General features: G+C 41.2%; 1 protein-coding gene across 4 annotated transcripts in view; it reads right to left on the reverse strand.

The window, feature by feature from the left end:
- MCM10 (minichromosome maintenance 10 replication initiation factor) overlaps positions 1-25,446 on the reverse strand; it is a 42,267-nt gene that overhangs the window by 16,761 nt on the left and 60 nt on the right. For 2 of the 4 annotated variants that reach the window (XM_089906391.1, XM_089906390.1), the window contains exons 2-15: positions 23,474-23,561; positions 17,504-17,845; positions 16,593-16,697; positions 16,311-16,451; positions 14,508-14,679; positions 12,334-12,499; positions 10,465-10,632; positions 9,108-9,224; positions 6,252-6,451; positions 4,720-4,820; positions 3,624-3,734; positions 3,419-3,536; positions 1,487-1,715; positions 203-344 (exon numbers count right to left, since the gene is read on the reverse strand). In XM_089906391.1, the coding sequence (XP_089762517.1) occupies positions 203-344; positions 1,487-1,715; positions 3,419-3,536; positions 3,624-3,734; positions 4,720-4,820; positions 6,252-6,451; positions 9,108-9,224; positions 10,465-10,632; positions 12,334-12,499; positions 14,508-14,679; positions 16,311-16,451; positions 16,593-16,697; positions 17,504-17,845; positions 23,474-23,480 (2,119 nt within the window). In that variant the 5' untranslated portion in view covers positions 23,481-23,561. Of the gene's footprint in view, positions 1-202; positions 345-1,486; positions 1,716-3,418; positions 3,537-3,623; positions 3,735-4,719; positions 4,821-6,251; positions 6,452-9,107; positions 9,225-10,464; positions 10,633-12,333; positions 12,500-14,507; positions 14,680-16,310; positions 16,452-16,592; positions 16,698-17,503; positions 17,846-23,473; positions 25,426-25,446 lie in introns of those variants that run through there. The other 2 variants (XM_089906392.1, XM_030761789.2) reach the window with 2 other exon arrangements.

Consider the following 25,446-nt stretch of genomic DNA (forward strand, 5'->3'; position numbering starts at 1 on the left):
ATTGTGCATAATTTCATTTTAATTTAATGTGACTATAAAAAGCAATCAGTTCCAACTGCAGAAATTCTACTCAGGTACTCTCCATAGAGGTAAATGGAAATAAAATAATGTCTTTTGATGTCAGGGAGGCTGGTTATGTTTTGGACCATTTCCTTTATAAGCAGCGTCTCTTTCCTACTACTAAGTTTCCCATTCGCAGTACCTTGAGGAGAAAATGTGTTGTTCTTTTCTACACGTTCCTTCACTGCCAGGACATCCTGGGGTTCCTTTAGCTTCTTAATGCTGTTTGGGTCTGTTTTTGTAAGAATCTGGCCTTTTACCCTTAATTTGGTTATAGCAGCCAACTAAAAAAAAAGGAAAGAGAGGGAGATAAAAATCTAAAAGATGAGATAGGCATCTGTAGCTCTGTATCCCTTTCCAGTGATTAACCAGTGAATTCTGGCTGTTCTCAAACATACATTAGCAAAATATATCTTCATTTTACTTAGCATTATTAACACAATTATTAAAATTTTAAAGAATGGAAGACAGGTCTCTAAGTTAGTAAAACAAATCTCAGCTTATTTAAATATCAATAGTTAAACTTCAGCTAGTCCTTCAGCTAGTGTGTAGGCTTTTAGACCCACAGAGGAACCACATAAACATTTTGGAAGTTTGTTTCAGAATAGACAGATTAGGAAAGGATTCCAGCCCTGCCACTTACTAGTTTATAACTTGACTTAATTTTTCAGCTTCAGTTTCTACATTTACGAAATGGGGATGACAGCACTAACCTACCTTTTAGGGTTGTGGTTTTAAGGATAAAATGAGACAATGCAAGCCAAGCATGTACTTGTACATAGTAAATAGCATGTATGCACATATCATAGACACACAGTAACATACGTGCATAATTGCTATTACTATTACTGTAGGTATGGCTTTGGCTTGCAGCTAGCCTTTGCCCTTCATGTGGTTCTAGCTGCTAACTAGAATAAAGAGAAGACGCTCAAGTCGGGGGCTTAGGGTGACTCAGGAAGAGGAGAGACAGAGCTTGCTGAGGTGGTGGGGTTCTGACCACCCCCAATTCCCACTTCAATCAGAGCAGCTTAGCTTTTATCTGTCTACAGACTGAGCTTCTGTGTAAGATTTCTTTTAAAGAAGGATTCTTTAAACCACTATTTGACAATTCAATTGCCTCAACAATTCCAAGAATGTTTCCCCCTAATACTAGGATCTCCAGCTGTAAAACAGTATCTTCTTCTAGGTTATCTCCTGCAGCCCAACAAGAACTAGTATGGAGACAGTAGCTAGTTCTCTTGGATTAAATCAATGGCATTATGTTGATACCCATTATCATTTAAAATTCCTTTGACTCTAGTTATCATGATCAATAAATAGGTATGAGGGGACTGTCTTTCCTGGTCACAGGTATATAAAGTTTGAAATACCAGCTGTGTGTCACAGAATACAAATTCAAGTGGTGAAGAAAAGAGATGCCAGTTACCTTTTTGGCTTCTGCTAACATATTCAGTTTTGGTCTTGGTGGTGGTGACTCATCAAAAAATAGGACATCATCCCCTTCTGAGATGTCTCTTCCAAGCTTTGGCATCTGTATGGCTGGGGTTCCTTTCAGCTTGGGGAACTCAGCCCCCGTTGGTGGAGACCAAGAAGGGGGCTGCCGAGAAGAGGATGGCACAACTGGGCTCTCAACTTCACTCGCGCTTTGGAGGAATCTTTAAAGAAATAGGCAGTCACAAACTATGCACACGAGCACAAAACATGCAGACTGGGAGACCGCAGGCAGGCCACCAGCTGATAACCAGTCGTCAGTAAAATAATTTTCCCTTCTTGGTTATTAATTCAGATTAGTGCACAGTAAAAACAATACTAGCCTCACTAACTCTTAAGCTAACTGGTTTTTCATTGAATAAGTGCTAAATGTTTCACCAGTTTAGAACTGATTACTATTTTTATCAACTAGCTTTCCAGTGGGTGCAGACTATGGAGCACCTTCAGCCCTGAAGGCGAGCTGTGGACTGTATTCCTAGCCCTCTGGTTAGCTGAGATCCTTCAGGAACTCACCGAATCTCTCTGTATTTTGTTTCCTCTACTGGGAAGAGATAACACATTTGTTACATTTGGAAGTCCTAACAGAAAGGTGCTATAATTCACACAGTGATTATTTTATATATGGCTTTAAGGACTATTTAAAAACAACAAAGGTCAGAAATCATCTAGGCCAAACCTCTCATTGTAGGGATAAAGAAATTGAGGCCCAAGAGCCGACTGCTCAGGCTGCTCATAAGTGAGAGGCTCGGGACTAGTAGTACCAGGTAATCCTGGGCCAGTCTTCTCTCCCCTACCACATCCCCACTCCTGTAGGCTCCAGGCTGAGTTTGCAAATTGCCTAGCAGATCCTGCCCAAAGGTATGTTTTGTTTGGCCAGCAAAATTCTGAAAAACTTCAGACTAATGCCTTTAAACTGACGGGTGCTTTCTACTCCCTACAAGGTTCACAACTCCATATACATTTTTATGTCCATATATATACATTTACGTCACCTGTAGGCCCCTGATGAATACCTCTATAGATATCCCACCAGCACCTCAAACTAACCTGCCTGAAGCCAAATTCAAAGCATTTCCTCTTGACTCATAATAGGTGTCCTTTTCCATGGAACTAGGTACCCTACAGGAGCCTAGATCTGGGACAGCATAATCGTTCAACACTGGAGTAGAACAGGTAGGTGTGAGTTCAAACTTGGCTCCACCACTTACTAACTCTCTGGTCTTCAGTTACATTAGCCATAAAACAAGGAAAATAACACCTCGCAGATTATGGTAAGGACCGATGAGATGTGTGTACAGTGTAAAGCATGGTGGCTCAGCGCATGCTGGGTGACTGTAAACAGTAGCTCTTACTACCATTGCATAACTTGAGTTCAAGAGTCTTTGATTTGTTTACCTTCCACACCCATTTTCACTTGATTTTGCCTCTGAAATGACTCTCCATTCTCAGTGCCTCATTTTTATCAATGACCTGAACAAATGCAGAATCTACGCATTGGCCCAGCCTGTAATTAAAAACCTAACTGTGGCAAAACTGAGAAATGGGCACCAAACAGCTCAACACCTACTTTCCCTTTTCACAAAACTGTCTTTATATGTTACTCCTTTCTCGTTTCCACAGTGATATTAATTACTGCAGCCTGTACCACCAGGTCTCAGGATTTACTAGCATAAGTCAGAAATACATAACTTTAAATGCTTTATAATTTTAAAGGTTATGTTAAAATTAATTTTTTAAAAACTTCCAAAGTTAAAAAGGTAGCCAACCACCCCAAATCCAAAGTCACACTTTTGAAATCTATTAAGACATCCTCAGAATTCCTGAGATGAGCTACCTAAACAGGGAACATTAAATCTGTGACTCCTACCGTTTCTGTATTTCTTCTGATTTCTTTTTCCGCAACTCTAACATACGCTGCTTCTGTTGCTTCAAGAGGGCTGATGCCGAGATAGACTGGAAAGCAGGTTTCGGGCTCCCCATGATCCCTGAAACACAACGCACAGGCTGAGGGGGTTCTGAGAGGCTGTGGGGACCTACGCACAGACACTAGAGCAGGTACAGGCTGACTCTACCTGATGACTTGACTTTGGCTAAATGATGTTTCAAATTTCTGGCTCCAGATGTAGGCAAGTCCATCAGTTCCTTGAATTCCTCAGAGCAAGACAAGCTCTTCTGGGGTACTCCTGGAATATATAAATACCAGCATTAGAGGATTCAAAATTCAGAGTATTTTATGTCATGTGACTTATCCCTTTTTAAACTCTGCTTTCATAACTTTAGTTATTTGTAAATGAAGTAGATGGAATATCAAGAGAAAAGAGAATCTTTCACCTCTAACCTCAGACCAGTAGGACTGCAAGGGTAAGACAAATGTATCTTATTTTTGAAAAATGATTAGAATATTAATACCTGCAGGGTCATTTCATACACTATTCCTGGAATATGCACTATGCATAAGGATCCATGCTAGACCTGGACCACTGTTATGAACAGAGCCCCAAGGACAGGGTGGAGGTGGCATTCTCCAGCCTAGACCTGTTTTAATGAAAGATAACCGACGAGTTTGACTAGGAACCTGATACTACTGATTCTAGTGCTGGACACTAAGAGTTAGACCCAGATACATCAAGACATTTTATTTTATTTTATTTTATTATTTATTTTTTTGGCTGCATTGGGTCTTCGTTGCACACTGGCTTTCTCTAGTTGCAGTGAGCAGGGGCTAATCTTCGTTGCGGTGTGCAGGCTTCTCATTGCGGTGGCTTCTCTTGTTGTGGAGCACAGGCTCTAGGTGTGCGGGCTTCAGTAGTTGTGGTGCACGGGATCTAGAGCGCAGGCTCAGTAGTTGTGGCACACGGGCTTAGTTGCTCCGCGGCACATGGGATCTTCCTGGACTAGGGAACGAACCTGTGTCCCCTGCATTGGCAGGCAGATTCTTAACCACTGCACCACCAGGGAAGTCCCCATCAAGACATTTTAAAAAGCTAAGACACAGCTAAGATTAATATGCTGTTTTTTCTTAAGATGCTGCCAACCAAGCTTGGTTTGTTCTGCTGAGGCCACATCACTCACCAAGTATAACTTAGTGTTAGGATCTAACCAGTTTCAATCCTGAAGACTACATGTTTAAACCTGAGAAAGAAAAATAGTATCTAGAAACAAAGTTACCAAGTTTTTGTTGAGTTTCCTGAAGGATCAAGTCTGTGCCCTTAACCACCAGATTAGTCAGAGTAGTTTGAATCTTCTTTTTAGGTGCGACAGCAGCTGCACTGAAATGACAAGAGTCACCCCCTCAAAAAAGGAAAATCACTGAACTTCAATGCTCTGTGAGGTAAAGAAGGCACAGAAGTAGTCATTTATTACAAACTGTCAACGTTTCTCAAATCACCATGTAAGTAGACTTTCTTAATACCATGGCCCTACAGCATAACTGGTGTGTGCATTATGTCACAGATATAAAACAACAGGCGACCTACAAATTTGATTGAAGGCCGTTCTGGAAGAGCAAGTTGGCAAGAGAAATAAAAAATATGCCAACACTTTGATCAAGTAGACTAGGACTTACCAAGTAGTCTAGGATTTACCTAAGACCTATGCAAAAATTTAGGATATTAACGGAAGCTTTGTTTGTATTGTTAAAAGTTGGAAATGCTATAAATGTTTATCCATGGAGACTTATTTAAATTATCACAGAGCCATGTAAAAGAACACCATGTAGCCACTAAAAATAATGCCATAAGTGAATGTTCCACAAAGTAAAATTCATTATTTTATGTGGGAAAAAAGAACGTTGGCAAAGTATAGGTATATTATGATCTCATTTTATACTATTAAAACGTTATACATTTGAGAAAAAAGGACCCCTAGAACCATATATACCAAAACTAAGTTATCTAGGTGGTGGGATTATAGATGGTTTTTACTGTCTCCTTTTGGCTAAACTGTACATACATTTTTTAAAAATAACATATGTGTATTGCTTTTTGCAATTTGGTAAAATACAGAAATTATTTTAAATCTTAAAAATGTGCTTGATATCACAAAATATACAGGAAGTGAGAGTCCTCTAGCCCAATTTCTGTTGGATCGAGGACAAAATCTGTTTTGTTCTTGGACCAAGTGTAGCTCCCTTGAGCCAGGTCCCCACCTGCCGCATCCTCAGACGTACTTTCTAGAGAACAGGGACGAGGCCATCCATCATCTACTCAGGGACTCCAGGGAGAGAATGAGATCCCCAGAGGGGAGGCCACGCATGCCAGCCTCAGCAGCGCCCCCTCCCCCGTGAGGCTTCTCTGCATATTCATTCACTAAATTAAATGTGGGTTCCAAGAGGTCGGCAACCTCACGCTAATAGTCTTCAGGGAAATGATTTCAAGTATGTCAACACTATGATTAACACTTTTAACGGCCCATCAGCCCTGACAAAGCAGCACTATTCACATTAGAAGCCAAAGAGGAAGTGTGGGTTCCCTGTTAAAGACCACCATGACCTGACTTAGTTTCCCCGCCTTCTGAGTGTTTTCCTCTCTTCCCGGGAACGAAAGAGGCCCTCAGCCGTCTTGTTCCAGGCAGCACGCTATGAAAGATAAAACCTGTACAAGTCTTCCAGGACCGGGACAGAAATGTACAACCACACTTTTTACTCTTAAAAGAAGACAAGCAAGACCGCTGACCCCAAAGAAGCCCTGAGAATGTCTCACATTGAGGCTGCATACGAGGCCGAAGAAACTCCTCCGTAGTAAAAACCATCCTGACACAGCCTTTCTTTCAGGCTGATGCCTTTGCGGGCAAACTTCTTTGGAATTCGGCCGCCGGAGAAGGTGGACTGCAGGTCTGCTCGCCTGGCACTGAGCCTCTTGTACTGGGCCTGGATGTGATACTGACAGTATTCACAGTCATTCTGTGAAAAGGAAGAGCGGCTGCATCAGCGTTAGGGAGACAGGCCGGGGACAACATTAACAGACACAGCTCCTTTCTCCCAGTCTCACAGAGAGCTGTTCTGCGGGCAGAAGCCTCCCTGCTGACCTCCGAGACCATTCTCAACGCACAGCTAAGCAGCAACTTAGATCTTCTTTTCCTAGGTAAGGATGGGGGGGGCGGGGATGAATTGGGAGATTGGGATTGACATATACACACTACTACATATAAAATACATAACTGTAAGAACCTGCTGTAGAGCACAGGGAACTCTATTTAATACTCTGTAAGGGCCTATACGGGAAAAGAATCTAAAAACAGTGGATATATGTATTGATATATGTATAACTGACTCACTTTGCTGTACACCCGAAACCAACACAACACTGTAAATCAACTCTACGCCAATAAAAATTAAAAACAAAAAGCGGGGCTGGTGGGAGAAGTTCTTCCCCTAAACTCCTCTGAACACACTACTTGGGTGAAAGAAAAAGTGGCATCATTCACTGCCTTTGCCCTCTTTCTACAATGGAAGTAAAATCAGCTTCTAGGATGAACCTTGAAAAGGTTATGCTAGGGACTTCCCTGGTGGCTCAGTGGTTAAGAATCCATCTGCCAGTGCAGGGGACATGGATTCGAGCCCTGGTCCGGGAAGATCCCACATGCCGCGGAGCAACTAAGCCTGTGTGCCTCAACTACTGAGCCTGTGCTCTAGAGCCCAAGAGCCACAAATACTGAGCCCGCATGCTGCAACTACTGAAGCCACGCACCTAGAGCCCGTGCTCCACAACAAGAGAAGCCACCGCAATGAGAAGCCCGTGCACCACAACGAAGAGTAGCCCCCGCTCGCTGCAACTAGAGAAAGCCCACAGGCAGCAACAAAGACCCAACGCAGCCAAAAATAAAATAAATAAATTTATTTAAAGAAAAGAAAAGAAAAGGTTATGCTAAGCGAAAGAAGTCAGGCACAAAGGTCCCATGTTGTATGATTCCTTTTATGGCATATATCCAGAGACAGAAAGCAGATTACAAGTCACCAGGGAAGTGATTACTTAATAGGTAGGGTGTGTTTTTATGGGGTGATGAAAAGGTCGGGAAGTTAGAAGAAGCTGGTGGTTGCACAACAGGGCGAATACACTAAATATTACTGACGTGTACATTTTTAAATCGTCAATTATACATAATGTGAATTTCACCTCAATAAAAGTTAAAAAATAAAACAAAATCAGTTTCTAGTGAGGTTTTCTGTTTCTCTGGTTGACTCTTGGACGAATGCTACCCTTTCAGTGAAAGGAACAAAGAGAAACTCCGAAGTATTATCCTATTGGGTGAACCTCAGAGATGGTGGCAGTGACGTTTTAAGTGACTTGTCACGTACTCCCCCTGAGACCTCTTTTTCCAACTATCTCCCTCCTTCCTATGTCCTGCTCACTAGTTCACCTGTTAGACAAGAATGAGGGAAACAAAAAGAGATGAAACCAAAATCTGTCATTTAATCCTTTCAAAGAGCTCTAAGAAGTACCACTTAGATGGATAGTATCCACTGGGATGGCTGCAATCAAAGACAGACAATAACAAGTGCTGGCCGGGATGTGGAGGAACTAGAACACTTACATACTGCTGGGGAGAATGTAAAAGTCACTTTGGAAACCAGTTTGATGGTTCCTCAAAAGCCTAAACATAGAGTTACCATAAGGCCCAGCAATTCCATCCTAGGCTTATATATACCCGAGGGAACTGAAAATGGACATCCACACAAAAACCTGTACATGAATGTTTACAGCAGCATTGCTCGTAACAGTCAAATGCGAAACAACCCAAACATCCATCAACCAATGAATGGATAAAAAGAGTGTGGTCATCAATGAAATATTATTCAACCATAAAAAGGAATGAGGCGCTCATAAATGGCTTTGTAGCGTGGATATAGCACAGATGAATCTTAAAAGCATTATGCTAAGTGAAAGAAGCCAGACACAAAAGGCACATATTATATATAATTCCATTGTATGAAATGTCCAGAATAGGCAAATCTATAGAGACAGAAAGTAGATTAGTGGTTGCCAGGACTTGGGGAGAGAGAAGAGTGGGGAATGACTGCTAATGGATATGGGTTTTTTGGAAGGGTACTGAAAATGTTCTGAAATTACATAGTGGTGATGCTTGCACAATTCTCTGAATATATTAAAAGCTACTAAATTGTGCACTTTAGAATTGTGAACTGTCTGGTATGTGAATTCTATCTCAATAAAGCTTTTATTTATTTTTTTAAAAAGAAATCTCTAAGAAAAGGTATAACAGAGTTAAGTATTGACTAAAATAAGGTTTCAGTATATTTCATCATTAGCGTTTAATCTCCAGCACTAGAAAGAATTGAGGGCAAATTAAAATTCTATCTTTTTTATACCTCCTAGTCAGCTAGCAATAAAAGATCACTTTCCTAAGAGGTTAAATCTTTCCCCCACCCTCAGCTTTGTAAACTGGCCATTATTAACCACACATTCAATTTTCTCACTTTGATGCTTCCTATTATGTAGGAAACTCAGTTCCAAACAGGTCATTACAGGTAAAGTACCTATAATTTATTCCTATTAGTTTCTGTCTTTAGCAAAAACCACCCCAACAAAGCTGAAACCTACCAAATTCACAGTCTGTGTACACGGTTCTCCATTCTTCTTCTTTGCTTTACAGGTTCCCAGGTCAAGAGCTTCCCCCATAATTAAGATCTTTTGAGGATGATCAATAGATAAGCACACCTGTAGAAAAAAGGGGGAGCTGGAGTTAAAAGCAAAGGTATGGCCTTTCAACAGCAAGAATGGATATAACAATAGTTGGTGCGAGTTAAGAAGGTTTTTATCCTTTTTATCAGTGCACTGGAATTTGAAGCCAGTGCTCCATAAGACAGCTGTAGAAATGGGAGGTGTAGAAGACACATTTAGTTCTCCACCCACTATCTATTTTCTCCCGTGTCTTTGCTATCAGACTCCAAACGCTCAGCCTTAGATGATGGATCCAGTTCCCAGTTTTCCCAGCATTCTTTGTAGCTAGTGGTGGTCATGTGACTGCACTCAGCAGGAGTCAGCAGGGAAGGTAGCTGGGAAAGCTTCTGCTTTCCTTTAAAAGCAGAGCAAGGAGCCTGGCTCACTTCCTGCCTTGAATGGAAATATGATGGCTAGAGCTTCACGGCCATCTTGTGACTAAGAGGAAAAGGCTGAGAGACTCATGGACACCAGCCCTGGCATCACCACACTGCCTATGTCTGGATTTTTTATTATATAAGAAAAATAAACCCCAAGGTTTACTATGAAAAAGAAACTGTAGTGAAGTTCTTCTGTTATCTGTAGCCAAACACCTTCTTAACCAATAAATGAAGACTTGCTGCCCTTCTCTGTGAAAGCAAGGAATGAAATAATTTAGTCTCTCACTCCTTGTGATATAATAATCTGTCTACAACAGAAGCAGTAGCTTCTTGCTGGCTTGAGTGGAGAAACTGTTGCTATTCATACTGTATCTAAGTTTGCAATTTACTAGAGAATCAGTAGGTAGTACCCACACTCTAATGATGCTTGAGAAGATGAAAATTCACTTTAAAAATGAAAATTCACAAGCTGCAGCTATGATTGTACTAACAAATGGAACACAGTTCCCTCAACTATAAACCCTTGGCTTCTCAATGCCATCATGGAAATTCATGGGAGATCTAAGGGAACCTGAGCCCAAGAGTTGAAAGAATTACAGGAACCTTGGAACGAACTTGAAAAGATATAATGAAAGAAGTTGTTATGAAATACTCTAGAGTAGTCTGAAATTCAGAATATTGGTGGGTGAGGGGTAGATGAATAAACAAAAAAACAGTTTAATGGAGACAAAAGAATATAAAAGCTTGACTTATTACCTGGAGGTAGACCAATATAAATGTTTGTGATAGAACTCAGCTAAGTTATAAAGACCAAAAAAAAAAAAAAAAAAAAAAAAATCATGGAAACAGAGCCTTACCTCCTCCGAACCATCCTTGGGCTTCATGGGGTTCGCGTTGAGCAGCCCTACAACGGTACCCTGTTCAGTCTTCCAGAGTTCTTTGTGAACCTCTCCAAACAGGAACAGTGACACGTACCGCGTCAGGTCACGAAGATCATTCAGTCGCCAGATGCTAAATGTTTTCCCCTGGAGCAAACATTTATCTTATTTTTAATAAATTTTGAACAACAGGTTACAATGTCTCCATTTACTGTTCGAGTGTTCTACTGTGGAAAAATATCTAAGTATAACCCACCCTGAATATCTAATCATCAGAATGTCTGTTAATTATAAATTAATCCTTTCTCTAGGTTTTGGTATGACTCTTCTCATTTTAGAAATGAAGGTGAAGAAAGGCAAGCCAATAGCAAACTTGTTACTAGCAGATACAAACTATGATATATAAAATATTTAAACAACAAGGACTACTACTGTATAGCACAGGGAACAATATTCAATATCCTGTAATAAACCATAATGGAAAAGAATATGAAAAAGAATATATATATGTATAACTGGATCACTTTGCTGTATACCAAAAACTAACACAACATTGTAAATCAACTATACTTCAATAAAAAAAAGAACTTACTGATATAAATTTAGTAAATATTATTTATCACTGATTATGTTATTAATATTAATAAGGAGGTTTCAGCTTAATGTTTCTAAATCTTTCCTTAGCTTAGAAGAAAAAAGCATCATTTAAAGAAAACTAGTTGTATTTAACTGTAAAATTTTGGAAATACTATGACATATCAAGAAGTGCAACTCAAAATGCTGCCCACTTATAATATGAATGTCTTCCATGTTTACAGATTTTTTTTTTTAAACAAAATAATTCACACAACATTGAATCAAGTTATTTCAGAGGCAGCCCTGAGTGGGTATGGTTACACGTTACGGTGAGCTATCGCCTAGACTCAAGTATTCTAATTATTCTCCCAAGGATTTGTACAGAGGAGTTCAGATAAATTTCACACCTATTATTTCCATGTCATTATAGCCAGTAGTGATCCAATTAGGAACTTAACCAAATGAAAACCAGGCTTGTTCACATTTAGCGAGATAGAACAGGGCTAGAGCAGGATTCAGAATCTGAAACTCAAGCCCTCATGTCAGAGCTCATAAAAAAATCTAAGGTTGGCCAAGATCTAAACTGGAGAATGAATTAGTTTTGAGCAAGATTATTTGCAGTATTTTAGCGAGAGCCTTTGAATCAAAAGCCAGTTCCTTCATTTTACAGGTAAGGAAATGGAGGTCCTCAAAGAAAGATTCAGGGCCACCCTAAGGCCACAACTCCTGCTAAGTGGAGAACGAGGCTTAGCATCCAGATTTTCTGACTTGTCAGGCCATAAAATAATTTTCCTGTTATGCCTCAGTCAACTGTTGCTACATCTTTTGTAATATCCATCAAATTCAATATACCATACTGTACTGGCACAAGCCAGGAATTTCAGGACTGTTGCAATTGACATCTTACACCTAGTAAAGCTTCCAAAGGATCTGTGAACTCAGCCTCTCTGAGGACTTGCTTCCCTTGCACAAAAGGGATTGCAGTGCCATAGGGGCATCTACACGCATCAACAATGACAAGTGACGTAAAAAAGAATGACACGGACAGTAAAAAGCCCAAGAAGCCTGTACAACCAGATGTTCTTTAAGTAGGGCCCTCCTTACACATCTCCCCCTCGGGTACCAACCCAACGATGGTGTGGCAACTTGGGAACTTATTAGCAATGACTTCAAAATGAAATACTCATGGGCTCTGGGTAACAAATCAAGAACATATGAGTCCCCACTGTCAATCTGTGATGAAACAGCTGAGAAATCAATAAAATGGCTTACGCTGTTAGAACTCTGTGGAGTGATTTTCTTCAATATGACCCCAAATGTCACCCAGTCTATTTCTTCCAGCTTCTCACTTGCCATCTTTTCCTTGAGCTGAGATAGTCTGATCAGTCTTCGGCCAGTCATTTTCTTGTTCATTTCTGTGGAGGATACTCGAGGCTTCCTGGGTCAAGAAACCAGCGATTGGTAGATTATTATTCTAAGAAGAGATTATCTGGCACTGTAGCAAACTGGTTAGCACAGATGTAATTGGCAGAAATCTCTAAAGCACCTGTTTTCAGGGAGGTGTAGTTATGTAGTAATGGACAAGGCACATATTTTTACAGCAGATAAAAATGAGATAATTTTGGGGCTTCCCTGGCGGTCCAGTGGTTAAACTCTGTACTTCCACTGCCGGGGGTACGGGTTTGATCTCTGGTCAGGGAACTAAGATCCCACATGGCACACAGTGCGGCCAAAAAAAAAAAAAAAGAGAGAGAGAGAGAGAATTTTAAAAGCTAGGTTTGTTCTTCCTTGGATCTAGAACTGGGACCTCTGTAGAAAATAAAGATCACAAATTCTTTAAGTTCTTATGAATTCTAATATAAAGTTATAATATCCTTTTAAAAATAATCTCTTGACTCTAATACAAAATCATGAATTGCTTAAGTAAATAAGATATTTCAATTCCATCAATTCTGTAAGAATTTCAGAAGTTCTACTATTTCTAATTAGTTTTCTTTAAGCCAACCTTTTCACATAATAAATAAAAGCTTTGAACCTAGCTTCAATTAATATATTCTTTTTCCTAATGAGTGGCTAAAAACTCATGAATTTGCAAATTGTTTTTCTCTAGTAGAATATTAACATCTGTTCCATGTTTGATCATATTACATATTCAAGGACAAGAGAAAACAGGAAAAAACATGCTTTCTGACTCTTTCAGAAGGCTTCTAGAATAGAAAGTCCAAGAGCTACCTCTGAACAATGAAGAATATTCAGGAGGGAAACACTGACATAGGTGAAGAAATCCTTTCTTTGCCTTATTTCTGTAAGTTAATAGGTTACTATCAGGCGGTGATCCTTCGGAGTATTTCTAGGTTCTGTGGTTCAGGTAGAACAATTATAGAGACTCAATTCTGCAATCCGCTAAATTTGTAGGCCCCTCAGAAGCTTTGGCTGAGTGTTTCAACTTCATCTACTTCCATACAGTTCAAACGTTCAGCACGCTCACATCAGCAACGTCTTTCATTATCTGTAGGGAGTTTCAACTGGGAAAGGCAGTATCATCTCAGGAGGGCCATGTTTACCTTGAAAAAGAACCCTGAGCCCCCTCAATGAGCTTTTACTGTATTCCGTCCCTCCGACACTGTGTCAAATGTAATTAAGATACTGATCTTCCCCCCAATTTTGGAGAGTACAGAGTCTTTACAATAAACTTCTACTGCATGTTAGCAGTCACTTGTTCTCCCCCTGCTTAATAATAAACTATTTAAGAGCTTAGCAGTTTTATTTTTGATTGACAGCTCAGGTCTTCTAGAGGGGCTGCACCTGGCTACTCAGATAGACAGTACTAAAGGCAATCGGGTTTCAGAGTTAAGGGTTACTGCTCTGCCCTGGGCTTCAAGAGCAGTAATAATGGAGATGCAAGGCAGTAGTGATGCAGAGCACAGAAGATTTAAAAGTCCAGGCTTTTCCCTGAACTGATCCTGGGATTTATTCCTATTTTAACTGAATATCTTAATTTCTCCAAGGAACAGATACACAGAATATAAATTGGCCTTAAAAGTTATCAGGAAGAAAAAGCACAGCTATTTCTCTTAACATCAACTGTAAGAAGATACTACTATTCTGGTTAAACTGTATATACCTTTAGGTGTTTAAAAATAGTCTCTATCACTGTTTCCATCAGTTTCTGATTAAATACAGTACTTATTATTTACTGATCTCTTTTTATGAACATATATCTTTTATTCTTTACACAAGCAAGAGAAAGTTTTCCTCATTCATATGTAAATATATGAGTCAAACCCAGTGCTGATGGCCTAGTATGGTCAAGTTCAAGAGCTGTAGGTCTTATGCGGATCTGCGGTACAAACACACTATTTCTGGAAGGCCAGGTCCCTAGGAAGGAGGAAGAGGCATCTAGTGGGGCCTATGAGCAGAGTGAGAGGCCCGTTACAGTTACTGACCTGAGCCTCAGGCCGGAGAAGGCTTCCACGGAGACTGTCTGAGTTGTTTCCCCAGAGCTCCTGGGGGTCCCTGCACTCTGATCCCTCGTCATCCCACCAGGCTTGTTCCCAGGAGTTGTTCGGAGTGGTTGGGAGGGTGCACTTGTCATCCTGAAAGATGAGCTTTGGGGCTCTAAAAAATGAACATAAAAATTAAAAAGAAAACCACACTGATAACTAAACATTAAATGGAATTGTTTCTTTTTTTAATCAACATATGCAATAACCAAATCTTGAGAGAACAAAGCAAGCCCACAGGACCATTTCTGTGCTACCCCCAGATCTCCGTGTGGTCCAAAGAGCTGGCTGCGCATGAAAATGTTTTATAGCGCCGATGTCCAGCGTGGCGGCCACCAGCCACAGGTGGACACTGCCCACTTGAAACTGACTGGTGTAGCTAAGGAAATGATGCCTAATTTAATCTACTTAGCCACATGTAGCCAGTGGCTGCTGCAGCAGTGCTGCTCTAAAACACCGTTCCTCTGGGCAAAGCCATTTACTGAGTATTCACCATATACAGAGCACTGCAGAAGATTCCACAAGGGAGGTAGAGACCTCCTACAGAAATCAGTAATTAGTGGAGATGTATGCACAGGGTCAAATTCTACCTGAAAAACATCCAAAGTTAGCTCCTTTGTTTTCTTATCTCTTGTTTCATTTCATTTCAATCCCATATTACTTGGGGGGTGGCGTAATTAGGGGGCCCAGGGTATTCTGACATGGTTACTTTTCATATTTTAGAAGCATTTGATAATGCTCCTGAGGGTCAGAAAGCTTGGGTACTCTCCTTAATAAAGTCTCTCTCTCTCTTAAGTAAGATTGTTGTTTACCTTCAAAGCGACTTTGGATCACTTCTCGCAAGCCAGGGGCCAGGACAACCCTAGAACTTTAGAATCTCCAGAAACCATGCCCTTGACCCATCCCTTCAAAACCCAACTTTGGACATTGCCTAATAAAACAGCTTAGTAATATACCAAAGGTCCTAAGGGGATAAACACTATTAATAAGTGGATACATGGAATATATAATTTGTTGTCAAATAAATACGAACACTAGGAGCCTACAGCTATTCTGTCCTATTGAGCCATATATATCATATTGTAATGAAAAGGGCCTCTCTGAACATGTGTGATCAATAAAATGTTGCTTACTCTAAACTATGTTATCTCCAGACCATTTTGTCTTAGACCGTCCAAAGAATAATCACTTTGGGCAAAAAGGCAGTACAACAAAACCAATACATAGAGCTTATAAATCTTTTTCATTTTATTTTGTGTGTATATATGTACGTGCTGAAATAGGATTTTGAGTACCATTCTATACTCCTGGCAAAAAAGCCTTTTCTAAAGAATGGACCTTCTAGTTTGAAACAACCTGGCTTCAAATAAAACTTGATCATTTTATAAGGGGATCAGTCTCACAGTCTGAAGATTAAATCTCTAGATTGCTGGCATAAGAACTCAGCCCAGTGGTTATACTTGACTATAATTCAAGTCAACTACAGGGCTATGAGAGCTAAAAAAATATTGAATCCACTAAGCGTTTAGTTAAATATCTATTCTCTACCTAAGGATTTTCTAAGCACTTTGAGATGAAGAGAAAGATTAGGAAGTATAGCATATGGTTTCCATTCCCAGGAAACTTACTTTTCTCAATGGGCAGGTAAGATACACCAAAACACACACACACATACACGACGTTGCCAAAATATATTGCAAACAGAACTCAAGCAGTGAGAAGCCAGGGAGGCCTCAAGTACTACACCTGCAGGTGAAACTTTTGGTGTCCGAGCCACCCGCTTGGGTTTTGGTAGAGTAGGGACGTCAAGCTCTGCAGAAAAGCGCGACGACTCCTGAATTCTCTGAACTTTCTTCTCCTTAAGAGGGGGACGTGGAGACTTATCTACTTGATTAAAAGTAAAAGAAATTAGTAAAGAAAATTTAGAAAGGGGCTCAAAAACCGTTTTACCAGGAGTTGGATGCAGAAGTAATGTTATAATTTCTTCGTAAGAGAAATGCATACTATCCTTAGAATTAGTCTGATTACCTGGGGTTTTATGCAGACGGGCTGGACTTGCAGGCTGTTTAATTGTAGCTAGTTTCAGCTGTTCTTGTAAGGACTTCATTTGCTCTTGCAACTTCCTTAATTCATCTAGGGAAGAAAAATATATTGATTTAAGAACCAGACCAGAGGAAATATTATACATGATGAAAGTGCTGAAATGATTTTTGATGTCCACCCATCACCTCCACAACCTTGAGACCCACAATAGAATCACATACCGAAAACTCACAATTAACTTTTGCACTTCGAAGGGGTCCCCTCAGAGAAAGAAACATGATTATTTCCAGTAATCAAATCTCTAATACCAAAGCTGGTTATGAATTTGTACTACTGACAGATAATCACAGATACATGTCCATGGTTGACAGGCTCTTAAGAGTCAAGAAATGATTATATTTATTTCGTAAATCAAGTACCATAATTAATATAATAAATGCTGGCTCCTGTATTAGAAGAAATAGCCCATTGATTAGAGGAGAATTTTACTGTAATTTAAAAATATATAAGAAAGATGCCAGGAATAAGGAAATGGCAGTCCTCAATGTGCGTGTTCAGAAATGGTCTTCTGCTGAAGTAAAATGTGTAGCTGCTTTGTAGTCTTGTCCCTGGCTCCCTTTGCTAAATCCTGAAGTATTATTTTTCTGTAATGAGCGTGAGAAATGTTAGAGCCATTCTGCGAAGGATCAGTCACACCTGGCTGACCCCGATATAAGGGGGCCTCTGTACCCTCCGATGCTGGCTTTAAATGCTCGCTCCACTAACTCGTACAATGTTCTTGGCAAAGTCATTTACCTCTACCCCTGACTCGGCAGCTATTTTGAGGAAAGCTGTCAGATGGGCGGTCTTCATCAGGGCTACTGTAAAGGAATTAGAGAAAGCAAGTGGTAGCGCACCTTGCAATTCCTGATTAGTTTTCCCTTGACTGGGGGCAGGAACAGGGAGGACCCTGTTGTTCGTTGATTGCGATGTAGGAGCTTCTTCCTCATCTTCTAAGTCATCCACGTCTCCAAAGAGAGCATCCAAATTCTCCTTTTGGTCTTCAGCCTTTTCCACTTCACCCTCATCAGGCTCCTCTGTGTAAGATTCACCATCACCGTCAGCATCAAAGAGCTCATCGAATGCATCAGGTTCACCATCTTGCTGGGTCAAGGGCTGACTCTCTTCTGAATTACAGTCCAAGGCCGACTTATTCTCCTCCAGCAGTGCGGTCAGCAGAGACAAATCATCCTCCTCCCCTATGGGAAAAAGAAGAAAAAGCAAAGAAAGAAAGCCTACCTGTGAAAAACAGCCTTTGACAAGCAGAGTTAAAACATTCAACATTCATAAGGCAGTTAAAATGACTCAGCAGATTCACCATTTTGCCTGGTATAAGTATTGTTCTTGTTTCTACCTCTGCTCTCCCCAAGTGCTTCTTGGAGGGCACTGGGCTAAGAAAGCAGGAGCCAGTATCTGCTTAGTGACCACCGTGCGCAGCCACTGGGCTAGATCTGTTTACCTGTGCTACTTCAGCTAATCAGACACTTCCTGCAAACGAAATTCAACCCACAAGGGAATAACTGAAAAACACGCTAAGTATACATTTAGGTTCTAGATGGATATATTCCCTCACTTTTTAATCGTCTGAGCAATTTTTAAAAACTATAGAAAGTTACAAAGCATTATATTAAATGTATTCATATCCTGTCACCCAGAATTAGCCATCATTAACATTTTATCATGTTTGCTTTTAGCTTTTACATTAAATCATTGGGAAACAAAAAGTTTAAGAGGTTTATCACGTCAAATCTTGTCCCAACTCCTTACCACTGGCTGGCTCCAGGCCCCATTGCAATCACTGTCATAATTTTGCTATATCACTCGAGGCCATTCTTCATACTTTTAACATAAATATATAAGTATTCATTAACATAGTATTCGGTTGCTTTAAAAATATTTATATAGATTATTTCACACTGTACGTGTTACTCCTATCCTGGTTTCATTCAACATTGCATGTAAGATTGATCCAAATCAAAATATCGTTGTAGTTTATTTCTTTCAACTGCTGTATAGTATTCCACGGTAAGACTGTATCACGTTTTACTCACCCATTTTCCAATAAAGGCCATTTTCCAAAAACGGGCTAGTTCTAATTTTTTCCCACTACAAACTAGGCTGCAAGCACGTTATCTACCTTCCTGCACATTTGTGAGAGTTTCTCCCTACTGCCTCACCAACATCTGGTACATCATCTAAGATGTTCTGCTAATCTGATGAATAGGTAGCTTGCTGCTTTGATTGGCATTTCCAGGATTACTGGTGAGGTAGAGAACTGCTTATGTTTACTGGCCAGTTGGATTTCTTCTTTCTTGATTTATCTGTTTATTTTGTTTGCTCATTTTTTCCCCTATTTGGGCATGATTCCTTTATAAAATCAGAGGCATTTAAAGCAAAAACATTAAGAATATGTGATGCACCCCCTCCCTCGAAAGACAGGGGCTGAAACCTAGAGAGGTTAAGGGTCTGTTCAGGATCACATGGTGAAACAGGTCAGCACAGGAGCCTGGGTTAGGATGGAGATCTCTAGATCAGTAAACCAATATCCTTTCCACTGCTCTATGCTCCCTTACCAGAAGGAAATGAGCCAATAGCCAAACTCAAGGCCTAGAATCTGATGAAAGAGTCTAAAGCTTAAAGTCAGAGGTTGCCTAACAATTAGTCTGAATTTCTTAGTCAACAAAGACTCCAAGACTGCAGGGTGCAGCAAGTGAGAAGAGCCCATGAGACTCCCTAGGCGCCAGCTGAGATCACCACACCCCCAAACGGAGCCAAGAAGCCCTCCTCTCTCCCCCGTTCCAAGCTGCTGTAAAGAGCACACCGCGGAAGAGGCCTGGGCCCACACCACTGGGAGCCACAGGTGAAAAAGGTTGCCTAGTGGCTCCACACTCTGGGCCTTGAACCCATCTTTTCATGAGAGAACCAGGGCTGATCCCGTGATGCCTTCCATCCCAGTTTACCTCGGTCACCACCCCAAATCATCTGTCTTCTCCATGTTATACTGACCCCATCTTCCACCATCCTTGCTCCCAAACTCCTGGGATCTGCTCTCTGGACCCAACAGAATCTACTACCAGCCCATTTCCTATACCTTCAGTGGCTCTTACAACAAAAATCTGGCTGCCCTGTGACCCTCTTGAGTGGAAGTTTTTTACTCATCCACACTGCAAATGCTGGAACAGTGTCTAGCACGCACTAAGCATGCAATAGATATCTGGCGGTCAACTCCAGAGTTCTGACGTCTTCTTTGCTTATCCCTGTTCACTCTGGAACCTCTTTTCTTTTCTTTTCTTTTTTTTTTTTTGCGGTACGTGGGCCTCTCACTGTTGTGGCCTCTCCCATTGTGGAGCACAGGCTCCGGACGCGCAGGCTCAGCGGCCATGGCTCACGGGCCGGACCGGGGCATGAACCCGCATCCCCTGCATCGGCAGGCGGACTCTCAACCACTGCGCCACCAGGGAAGTCCCCTTTTAACTTTCTTCAAGCCACAGTTCATGACGGAAGATTTTTTTCATCAAGATCCCCTCCTGGTTGCTGTCAGCGACTGATTTCCCTTTGGATGCCTCCCTCTTCCCCTCCATCTCTACTGCTGTCACCATTCTCAGTCACTACAACCTGCACAAGGATGATCCAGCCAATGCCTTCGTCTCTCGGTTTCCTGACCTCACCTTCAATGGTCCTGTCCTCCCCTCATCTTAGCCACTTACTCCCAAGGTCATTCCGTGTCATCACAGCAAAGGTACAGCCTACCTCTGAGATCCTGATTTCAAGCTTCCCACTCTGAACCCCACATCCTATCCTTCTGCCAACTCACTCTAGTGCTCCCATCGCCATCTCCTGCACTTAAAGATGTTCAAATCAAAACTACAATGAGGTATCACCTCACACCAGTCAGAATGGGCATCATCAAAAAATCTACAAACAATAAATGCTGGAGAGGGTGTGGAGAAAAGGGAACCCTCTTGCACTGTTGGTGGGAATGTAAATTGATACAGCCACTGTGGAGAACAGTATGGAGGTTCCTTAAAAAACTACAAATAGAACTACCATATGACCCAGCAATCCCACTACTGGGCATATACCCTGAGAAAACCATAATTCAAAAAGAGTCATGTACCACAATGTTCATTGCAGCTCTATTTACAATAGCCAGGACATGGAAACAACCTAAATGTCCATTAACAGAGGAATGGATAAAGAAGATGTGGTACATATATATATTCAATACAATGGAATATTACTCAGCAATAAAAAAGAACAAAACAATGCCATTTGCAGCAACATGGATGGACCTAGAGATTGTCATACTGAGTGAAGTAAATCAGACACAGAAAGACAAATATCATATGATATCACTTATATGTGGAATCTAAAAAACAAGGGTACAAATGAACTTATTTACAAAACAGAAGTAGAGTTACAGATGGAAAAAACAAACTTATGGTTGCCAGGGATAATGGGGGTGGGCGGAGGGATAAATTGGGAGATTGGGACTGACATATACACGTTGCTATATATAAAAGAGATAACTAATAAGAACTTGCTGTATAGTACAGGGAACTCTACTCAATATTCTGTAATGGCCTATATGGGAAAAGAATCTTAAGAAAAAAAAATAAAAAGAGTGAATATATGTATAACTGATTCACTTTGCAGTACACCTGAAACTAAACAACATTATAAATCAACTACTCTCCAATAAAAGTTAAAAAAAAGATGTCCAAATCTATCGACCCTCCTACAGTGTTTTTACCACCCTCATACCCCATCTCCTCACTTTGGATCCATGTTCTATCATTATAATCACTGCCTTCTAAAGCTTCTTAACTCCCCTGCTTGTCTCTCTTGCCCTCATGGTTCTTAACCCTGATGAAATCCGAGAGGCCACTACGTCCCTGCCTGCACTGCAGCTGGTGAACTTTCCTGAACAAAGACCCACCACCATGACTGGTTTAACTTTAAATATACACCCACCAATAACAAACGGGCCGTCAATACTGCTTAAAAATCCTCACACTTCCCTGATACACTTGCTTCCCTGTTCTCTAACTCCTTCACACGTTTCTCCTTAAACCTCTGATGCCCTCTCCTCCCACTTTAATCTTGGCTGACTGATCTTGTTTCGTATTTTATAGGAAAAAACATAGAAGCAATCACTTCATCATCTTTCACTACCAAACCTGAACCTGTATTCTCTGCTTTTCCTCCAGCGACGACAGATGAAGTGTCGGGTCCTATTTCTGGCCCATTTCTCCATTTAGACACTGGTTCCCACCCACTACTTTCAGCTTCTCCAGGACTTCGGGTGACAATCACCAGCTCTCTCCCACATCACCGGTTCTTCCCTGTCTCCTGGCGCATTCCTCTCAGCATCCAAGCTCGTTCCAGCGCCTCCCATCTTACCAACTACCTGATATTTCCCTACTTGTTTTTTTATTATCTTGCTCTCTCTACTAGCAAGTAAACATGGATGTTGTTCAACAGCACCCAGCACCAGGAAACTTTTTGATTTCGTCTGTACTGGACCAAATTGTGAAGCCATGCCAACCAAATGAGACTTTTTTTAGATACAGTGATTTCTGAGAGAACATGGACCCATTCACCACTTCTTCTCATGACCACCTCACAGCAAAAAGTTACACTTTGTATTACATCAATGGCTCTGTAGGTAATTTGGTGATTTTAAGAAATAGGAAACTATCATTATACCAATGGTACAATCAATCTCACATATTATCACAGTGCGATGAATTTCAACGTTTGGTTTTAATTTTTTTAAAAGGCAAAGTGTAACAAACTTGGGCTTTAAAATTACCAGCCAGAGTACACTTGAAACTAACACAACACTATACATCAACTATACCCCAATAAAAATTTTGAAAAATAATAAACAAAATTACACAACCAGAAAAATAATGCATTTTACTTGCTAGGGTCTCTTCAAAGCCAGCACAATCATTTTTGTGCTGCCCTCAGGCTAAGCTCTGCTAATTAGAGCAACATCACTTTGCTAGGTAAATATTTTGCACGCATCCCTGCAAGATGAACAAAATTTAAAAGCACTATAAGAATTTAAGTCAGAGCTAGACTAAAACCATTTCAACAGATTTCAATATCAAATGTGAACTCCGACGTGGGCTGCCTGGGTTCAAATCCCTGCCTCTGACAGTTTCACTTGTGACAAGTCACTCAGACATCTGTCTTCCTGTCTATAAAATAGTTGCTGTGAGGGTAAAATCAGTTAATACAGTCATCTCTGGTATCCACAGGGCATGTGTTCCAGGATCCCGCATGGATACCAAAATCCATAGATGCTCAAGTCCCTTATATAAAATAGCGTAGTATTTGCCTATAAGCTATGAACATCCTCCCGTACACTTTAAATCACCTCTAGGTGATTTATAATACCTAATACAATGAAAATGCTATGTAAATACTTGCCGGCTCTCAGCAAATTCAGGTTTTGTTTTTTGGAACTTTCTGGATTTTTTTTCTCGAATATTTTCTATGTGCAGTTGGTTGAATCCGCAGATATGGAAGGCCAACTGTATACGTAAGATCTTCGAGCAGTGCTTGGCATATTGTAAGTACATGTCAATTACCGTTATTATGAAAGACAATCAGTGCTGTCAGGAACAGAAATCTCACCTGATTAAAACAAATAACATTCACTGACTGAAGTGAGATTTCTTTCGAAACAGACAGTGCTTGAGGGGAGGGCAGCGATTTCCACTATTTTATAAGTGGAATAAGTAACAACAAGCCCATGAACACAAGAGTGATTTTCCATGAAACAAAGAGGAACTGAGAAAACGGCTAGGACTCACCATCCATGCTGGCAAGAGAACAGTGGAGATGGAGAGCTGTGAGGCAGGGTCACGTGCCCAGGAGACGGCAGGAGATGCAGGACCTTGGCTGCGTGAAATGAACATAAGAAAAGACACCCTTGAGTCTTCTCTCTCACATCGCACGCGTATCCAGCAAACCCAGAAGCCTACAAATTGTAGGGGCTCGAGCTCAGAATTCATGCAGACTCTGGCTATTTCTCACCCCACCACCATCTGCCTCCTAGTATGGAAGCAGTTCCTTTTCTTGTCTCCAAGCTATGGTTACAGAAACTCGGTTGAGGTATAGTTTGTTTGATATTAGGTTACACAGATGAGACAAATTGTGAACAGGTATTATGAAGGCTGGTCTAAATAGTAGGGCTATTATGTTTTATTTCTTGTAACACACCTGAGGTCTACATTGTCCATAAGAGCCTATTGTGTGGTTCTACTTAGTTGCAGCCTTAGTCACATCAAGATTTCGATTCAGTACTAGTTAGCAAAGCTCAGAGGAATAGTTGGCATAGCCAATTAGGATAAAGTCATATAATTCTGCGCACTTTCCTTTTTTCATTTAAAATGGTTTTTAGAACTGCAAGAAGAAAATATAAATTTTTCTAGGCTACTGCTTAACTTACATGGGCCCTATAATATATATGACCTTGGTAAGTCCGATGTCAAGTATTAATTATGGTGCTTTCTTTTCACTTATTCAACAAACATTTCTAAGGACCCATCATGCAGGTTCTACGGACCCTGCACTGTGTTGTCTACTGGGGAATCTGCGGGATTGTAAGCTTCCTGAGGGCTAGGTAGGAGCAAACTGTTCTTGTTTATTTGTATAACCAATCCTGTTTTCCCCCGAAAAAATCCACGCACCCTTCCTCGCCCTCACACCTAGGACCATCCGACAAGTGCTAGGGGTTCTATCTCCAGTATATTGCTCAAATCTTTTACTTCTCCCCAATTTCACTGGCAAAAAGCCTAGTCCAAGCCACCATCAATCTTTTGCCTGGACTACCGTGTTAGCTTCCTGTATTGGTCTCCCTGTCTCTGTAATTTATCCTCTGTACAAAAGCTACAGTAATCTTTTCTTTCCTTAGTAGTCTTTTAGGAACGTTAAGTCAGATGGCAGCATTCCCTTGATAAAATTTCTTTAATGGTTTTTCCATTGCCCTTAGAACAAAATTTACAAAAGTTCCTGCGAGGCAATGGCTACTCTCTCTCCCACCTACTTCCACTTCCTCAGTTTCTTCTAAAACCACTCCGCCCCCCTCCCCCCCACGGAGGATGCTCCAGCCAGACTAGCCTGCTTTCAACTTCTTGAACACACAAGTGCTTTGGGGCCTCAGGTTCTTTGAAAAGCTCTCCCCTAGTTCCTTCTCATCCCTCAGTCTCTGCTTAACTCTCCATTTTTCTAAGCCTTTCCAGACCACCCTATCTGACCAGGCCCCTGGAACCCTCTCACCTCCTCCTTTTCACGACTTTATTGCACATTCCACTATGGTGTACCTGTCTGTTACCTGTTAGCCACTTTTAAGTGTAAACTTCACGAAGGCTGAAGTGATGGGTGACGCATTCAGTAGCTATTAGCAAATCATCAATTTGAACAAATGAATGAATGAATAAGATACAGTACAGACGGCACGCGTTTAGCAAGCGTCTTAAAAGGTTACCTTTAAAAAGAAGAATCTGGACCCTTAAATAGCCTGGACGGCCGAACACCTGGCACCTCTCGGTGCATTTCGGAACTGCCCGCAATCCCCCAGCCCCGGAACCTCCGCCGCTCAGCACTCAGCGCCCACCCCCGCGCCCGGCCCCGCGCTCGGCCCAGGTCACCCCCGCGCTCGCCCAATTCCAGTCTCGCCCACCTGAGCGCCCCCGGACTCCGCGCCTCCCGCCCTCGGAGCTCGCTAAACTCTCCCACAGACGCGCGCGGGCAGTCCCTCACCCTGCCCCTCAACAGTCGCAGA

The sequence above is a fragment of the Delphinapterus leucas genome, chromosome 2 (assembly GCF_059928025.1).
Source record: "Delphinapterus leucas isolate spDelLeu-1000000601 "Yukka" chromosome 2, BTC_Dleu_Yukka2, whole genome shotgun sequence".
NCBI lineage: Eukaryota > Metazoa > Chordata > Mammalia > Artiodactyla > Monodontidae > Delphinapterus > Delphinapterus leucas.